Source organism: Odocoileus virginianus, chromosome 3 (assembly GCF_023699985.2).
Source record: "Odocoileus virginianus isolate 20LAN1187 ecotype Illinois chromosome 3, Ovbor_1.2, whole genome shotgun sequence".
In the NCBI taxonomy this organism is placed as follows: domain Eukaryota; kingdom Metazoa; phylum Chordata; class Mammalia; order Artiodactyla; family Cervidae; genus Odocoileus; species Odocoileus virginianus.
This window is the reverse complement of record NC_069676.1, coordinates 4,402,051-4,408,565: the sequence shown is the minus strand read 5'-3', so window position 1 is coordinate 4,408,565 and position 6,515 is coordinate 4,402,051. Positions and strand designations below refer to the sequence as shown.

General features: G+C 54.6%; 1 protein-coding gene across 1 annotated transcript; it reads right to left on the bottom strand.

The window, feature by feature from the left end:
• Positions 1 to 1,558: 1,558 nt before the first annotated feature.
• Positions 1,559 to 6,457, bottom strand: CIST1 (colon, intestine and stomach enriched 1). The gene is made up of 4 exons (XM_020884462.2): positions 6,306 to 6,457; positions 3,326 to 3,730; positions 1,821 to 1,972; positions 1,559 to 1,705 (listed from the first exon to the last, which is right to left on the bottom strand). The coding sequence occupies exons 1-4, from the start codon at positions 6,403 to 6,405 to the stop codon at positions 1,658 to 1,660; spliced, it is 705 nt and encodes a 234-aa protein (XP_020740121.2). The 5' UTR covers positions 6,406 to 6,457; the 3' UTR covers positions 1,559 to 1,657.
• Positions 6,458 to 6,515: the final 58 nt, after the last annotated feature.

Here is a 6,515-nt window from a genome sequence, read left to right as displayed (position 1 = left end):
ACCACCCACTTCACAGACAGTGGGGGCTGGGGCTGCAGCAGGATCTGGGGGCCTCCAGGAGCAGCTGTGGGGTGACGGGGCGCTGTGGCCAGGGGAAAGGCCACCCCCCAAGCTGCCACAAGTTAATGTTTCACCAGACCCGCCGCCTGCCCAGGAGGCCCTGCTGTCTCCTCTGCCTCCAAGAATTGTCACAGCGTGACCCTCCCCTGGGCAGGTTTCACCTCCATGTACTGGGTGACCTTGACCCCCAGCCTCTCTGACCACCCATTTTCACTGCACGGTAAACCCAGCCCTGAGCGGGCAGCTCCAGACCTGAATTGTGGCCAAGGGACATGGCCAAGACCCAGCCTGAAGCCTCCATGTCCCAAGCTGCTAGAGAATCCTGGAAGGTCCCCTTAGAAGGAAAAGCCCATAACCACGGGCGGGGGGGCGGGGGGCGAGCCCCAGGCCTGCCCTGCCCTGAACTCAGCTTTTCCTCCTGAGAATGAGAGGGAAGAGAATGGATGCTCCGGCTCAGACCTTGGGAAAGGGGACTGAGATAATGGAGGGATTGGGGCGGGGGGTGGGGGGTGGGGGGGGTGGTAGTGGTGGCTGTTTTCTTAACTGTTTATTTATGTTTGCTGTATCAGCCCTTAGTTGTGATGTGCAGGCTCAGTAGTTGCCACATGAGGGCCTAGCTGCCCCCTGGAATGTAGGATCTTAGTTCCCCAGCCAGGAATCGAACCCACATCCCCTGTACTGGGAGGCAGTTTCTTAACCACTGGACCACAAGACTGGGGCAGGGGGATGGGGATTGTTTTGACTCCCTGTTCTCTGCCCGCTTCTGGCCCTGTCCAGTCTCCAAGCCTTTGCACAGGCTGCCCCTGCCTCCTGCAGAGCCTCTCCCCGCGCTGATCTGCCCTCCTAAAGACCTGAAGTTGGGTTCTGGCACTTGCTGCCTGGAAATGCCCCCACGGTGTTCTGGCTAAAACTCACGCTCCTTCCTGCAGCCCACCTGGTGCTCCATGTATCCCTCCCTCACCCAACTCTGACCTTACTCATCTCCGTGTTTCCCAAACACCCCAAGTTTTTCCCACCTACCACAGGGCCTTTGCACTTGCTGTGCCTGCTCCCAGGCACGCCTTCCCTGGCATTCCCCACAGCGGCCCCTTTATCTCTTTCACGTCCTAGCACAAATATCACCTTCCAGGGAACTCCTTGGTTGTCCAATGGTTAGGAACTCCATGTTCTCACTCCTGAGGGCCTGGGTTCAATCCCTGGTTGGGGAACTAAGATCCCACAAGCTGCACAGTATGGCCAGGGAAAACAGTATCACCTTCCAGAGAGACCTCCCTGCCCTCTCGGCAAACCCAGACACACAGGACCCTGGGACCCAGCTGCAGCCCCACTGCATGGCCTCAGCCATCTGAAATTACATCACTTGATTACGTGGCTGCTGTCAGCCTTCCCTCTTGAGACTGTGGGCTCCATAAGGGTGGAGAAACGGTCCCCGCTGTGACCCCAGCATATAGTAGACACTCTAAAAAGTTTGTCAAATGAATCCATGACTCAGGATGCCTCAGAGGAATGATAGGGGCTTTATTGCCACAAGCTTCGCCCCTCGCCAGATGTCCCCGCCTCATCCCAGTCCCTCCCCCCAAGCATCAAAGATCGAAGATCATGGCAGTGTGTGATGGGCAGAAGACGACCTTCGGCTCACAAGTCCCTGAAGGAGGAACACACACGAGCAGGTGTTCAGGCACCAGCAGTCTCTGCAGCAGGGGCCTGCCCTGCTTGAGAGGGCACCCCCACCCAGTCCAGCCTTCCCCCACCATGGGTACCTCGTCCAGCTTCTGGAACTCGGACACCCCGCTGTGACAGCGCCTCACTGCGGCGATCACACACCCGATGAGCAAAATAGACACCAGCAGACACACGGCCACCACCACGCCGGGGTTCCGCTGCAACTTGGGGGCCCCAGCGTCCCCTGGGGCTGAAGGAGGAGCCCCGAGTCAGCCAGGGCGCCGATCGCGTCTGCGACACACCAGGGCCCCGGGGCCTTTTTTTTTTTTTACTGTGCCGCGAGGCAGGTGGGATCTTAGTTCCCAGAATCGAACCCACATCTCCTGCAGTGGAAGTGTAGAGTCTTAGCCAGGGAAGCCCCTCAGAGCCTTTAAGTCCCTCCTTAGGAAGCGACGCTTCCTTCTTTTCAAGCACATTTTTTTACCCTTTTACTTTTGTTTTTCTCTTTCTTTTCTTTTGAATATATTTGTCTACAAGGCATTTGTTTTGTTTGCTGTGTTCCCACTCCATTCTTGGCCACTTCTGGGAGTTCTTGCAAAGTGAAAAAAAAAAAAAAAAAATTCAACCTAAAATTTAGTTCCCAAATGCAGTGACTTTCTGAGGAAATGTGCAAAATTTGACACTTTGTAAAGATGGTTTTATATCCTGTGACTTTAAGAAAAATGTTTTTATTTATAGCAAAATGTTACTAAATTTATAACAAAATGTTATTAAATTTATAGCAAAACGTTATACTTCATGTTTGCACTCTTCTTTGCACGTTTTGGAAACAACATACTATTTTGAATGACAGATTTTTCTAGACCCTCTGAAAAATGCCTGGCCTCTGTTGGACCCCAGGGACTCTACAAATTCCCCACCCTCACCACCCCAACTAGTACCCCACTCACCCCATTTCGGCCACCTCACTTTTCCTTGGTTGCACCTGAGATGCCCCAGGAACAGTCCTACCCCAGGGCCTTTGCCCGTGCTGTGTTCACTGCCTGTTCTGTTTCCCTCTAGGTACCGGCATGGTTCCCTCCTTCACCTCCTTCAAACTAAGACCTCTGCCAAGTAGTCTTTTAAAATTTCAAATCCTTTGCACTCACATTTCGACCCTTTATCCTGCTCTTATAACCTATCTGCCAACATAACCGTTTCCCACAGGACTTGACCCACAATAGATGCTTAATAAAATGTGCTTGGAATGAAGGTCTGAAGAGGCTTAAGTGATGGGAGGAGGTGGAGGGGTCGGGTGGGGAAGAGGCCCCTCCCAGCACATTCTCAGGACTATGTTTCCCCCTGGTGGCCAACCCCAGAACTGCAGCTTGGTGCTCCCAACCATCCCCCTTGCTGTTCAGTCGCTCAGCCGTGTCCCACTCTTTGCAACCCCACGGACTGCAGCTCTCCAGGCTTCCCTGTCCCTTGCCAGCTCCCAGCGCTTGCTCAAACTCATGTCCATTGGAGTGGTGATGCCATCCAACCATCTCGTCTTCTATTGTCCCCTTCTATTGTCCCCTTCAATCTTTCCATCCCCCTACAGGCCCAGTGGCCGAATACTCACCATAACCAGAGGTCTCGGATGTCCGGTCAGTGGTGGTCATGGACACAGAGGAAGGCAGCGTGCTGGGGTTGGGGTGAGTGGAACTCCAAGGCAGGGTGGCCACGGAGATAGAGCTCAGGGCGCCGGACGGGGAGGCGACGGTGTGCTCTGAACTGGGGGAGCCAGGGCTGGGGTGGGTACCTAGCTCTGGCTGGGAGGAGGTGGGCTGGGTGGTGGAGGCTGTCCCTGAATCTGTGGGGCTGGGGGAGGTTGTGGGCTCTGAACTAGGGCTGTTGGGATGGGCTGTGGAGCCTGGCTCTGTGTTCTCTAAGCTGGTCTGGTTTTCCCCAACAATAGAGGAGCTGTAGCTGAAGGGAGAAGTCAGAGATATGGAAGGCAGGCTCTCTGTCCCTGCAGCTGTAGCATCTGGAAGGAAAACACCATTGGGGTATAGGAAGGAGATGATTAGGAACAAAGGTATACAACCCTGGCCCGACGCCCCCAACCCACCAGGTGCCTCTTTCCCTATTATGCCAGCAGACAACACCCACGTAGGGAGACTTGGAGGGATGAGTGCACAGTGGGAGTGCTCAGTGGGAAACTGAGGTGTTGATGTCTGAAGTTCCTCATCTGAGCTCCCACAGCCAGCATTTCAGTCTGGGGTGGACCTTCCCCGCCCCCGACTCCTGCTTCAGGGCTCTAGAACTCTTCTGGATACAGGGAACGGCTGCCAACCCAGCAGCATGCTGGGCAACTCTTTCAACCCGTCTGGGACTCAGTTTCCTTATCTGTAAAATGGACATCACAGAAAGAGTCTCTGAGAGCTCACGCAGGTCTGATACTCAGTGATGCTGGGCAGCAGAGATCCACCTCTGAGCTCCCAGAGAGTATCGACCCTAATCTCCTTTCCCAGGTACCTGGAAGGTCCCCATGGCTAAACTCAAGGTTTTAATGGGGGCACTGAGGCCTGAGCTCTAAGAACAGTCAGCAGATATTCACTGGAAGGACTGATGCCGTAGCTGAAGCTCCAATACTTTGGCCACCTGATGCCAAGAGCTGACTCATTGGAAAAGACCCTGATATTGGGAAAGATTGAAGGTGGGAGGAGAAGGGGATGACAGAAGATGAGATGGTTGGATGACATCACTGGCTCAGTGGACATGAGTTTGAGCAAACTCCAGGAGAAAGTGAAGGACGGGAAAGCCTGCCATGCTGCTGTTCACGGGGTCACAAAGAGTCGGACACGACTGAGCAACAAGACTCTGGAACCTCTGCTGCCTGTTCTAGCTGCTCCCTGCCTTCAAGCCCAGGGCCCAGGCTGAGGGCGGGTAAAGATTTCACGGGCCACCTCCCACAGTTACTCCCTTCCCAGCTGCAGGCTGCTGGTAAACTCAACTGATTGCACGTTCATTCATCAACCATATCTTGCCACACCCAGTCCACTCTGCCCTGGGTGGGTCTTTGGGCTTGCCTCACCCTAAGCAGCACAAAGGAGGAAATAGCACCCGGCCCTGGCTCCAGGAGGAGGCTGGGTCCACATGCAGACCCCGTTTCTCCACCCAGTTTCCCAGTTCCTGGGGGGATGACAGATGAGTCTAGGAGGAGACTGGCCTGACTTTATCCTCATTTTACAGCTGGGGGACTGGGGCTCAGAATGGTAGAGGGTCTGGCCCACAGTGGCTGGGAAGAAGGCTCTTCAATGATCTCCAGGGGAGCATAGCATGGAAGCATATACGCTACCACATGTAAAGCAGACAGCCCACGGAAACTTGCTATCTGACTCAGGGAACTCAGACCAGGGCTCTAACAGCCTAGAGGGGTGGCAAAGGGTGGGAGGTGGGAGGAAGGTTCAAGAGAGAGGGGACGTATGTACACCTATGGCTGATTCATGTTGTGTATGGCAGAAATGAAACCGATATTGTAAAGCAGTTATCCTTCGATTAAAAATAAATTAAAAAACAAAACAAAACCTCCAAGGAGTCAAAGACTAAGAGTCCAGCCTCAAACTGTCTCCTACCATTCTTTGAGAAGGAATCCAGATGACAGGAGGTTTCAGCTGAAATGAAGATGATTCGGAGGCCACAGTGGACCCCAAGACCTCTGAGGAGTTGTGCTTCTAAAGCAAACTAAGGAAAACTGGAAAGAGGAGGTCATGGAGGACATCAGTTCTGCTGAGTGCCTGGCACAGAGAGGGTACTCATGAGCTGCTGGAGAGTCCGCCAAAAGGTAAAATGGGGCTGAGTCTATGCATCGTGCCAGGATTTTGCTCTGCCCAGGGACTCCTAGACCAGGAGGCTGGCGTGAGTCAAGTCAGTTGGTTTAATCTGGGTCTGGCACAGGTTGGGAAATTTGGCTTGTCTGAGCCTCAGATTCCTCAGCTATGTGGTCCTTCTGAGTAAAGCTTTTGTCTGCTACGAGAGTCTCATTTGTGGTGGCCTCCACTCTGATATTCCAGGTTTGGGGCTGGGACACTGGTCAGAGGCTTGATGGGATGGATAGGATGGGAGCCACGGATGCGAGAAATTCAACTCTTCTCCACCCCAGGAGTTGTCTTATAGGGAAACAGAAAGAAATTAAGTCAGGGGCCGAGAACCTCCCCCTGGGAGCCATAGATGTTCAGTGACCAGGAAGTAAGCCCTTCTCCCACGTGCATCCCCATGGTCGCTGGGTTCTCACCCTTCTCCCTTTGGGGGCTGGCTAAGAGAAATTGAGATTAGGAACGGAACCTCAAATTGGGTAGGAGGCATTCACCAGCCTGTCGCTGGTTCATGTAATGCTGGGGTGGCAGACCTGGCACCCTCAGGACTGGGGTGAGGGGTGGGGGTGGAGGGGCTGGTGCTCCGGCTGTTCTTGCTTCTAGGAGGAGCCACAGCTCTGGGGCGGGGTGGGGGGGGGGCGGTGGCAGACCAGTGTGGCCCGAGGGAGGTGTCCACACACCAGGTGTGCGGCGAGGCCACTTCCCCCTCCAGCTTCCTGGAAGCCGGATCTTACCTGTTCTTACCTGCATTGCTCATGAGAACAGAGGAAGTCCTATCAGAAGCTTGCAGCAGCAGCAGAACCAGCAACAGAAGCGGCGGCGGCGGCGGCTGGGAGCTCCCCATTCTTGCGTGAGGAGAGGGGGAAAGACGGCTCCGCACAGGTGTGCGGTCAGGTGCCCGCTCTTTACACCTGCGCGCCCCCTGCTGTCGGCGCGCGGCACGGTTCAGGGCCG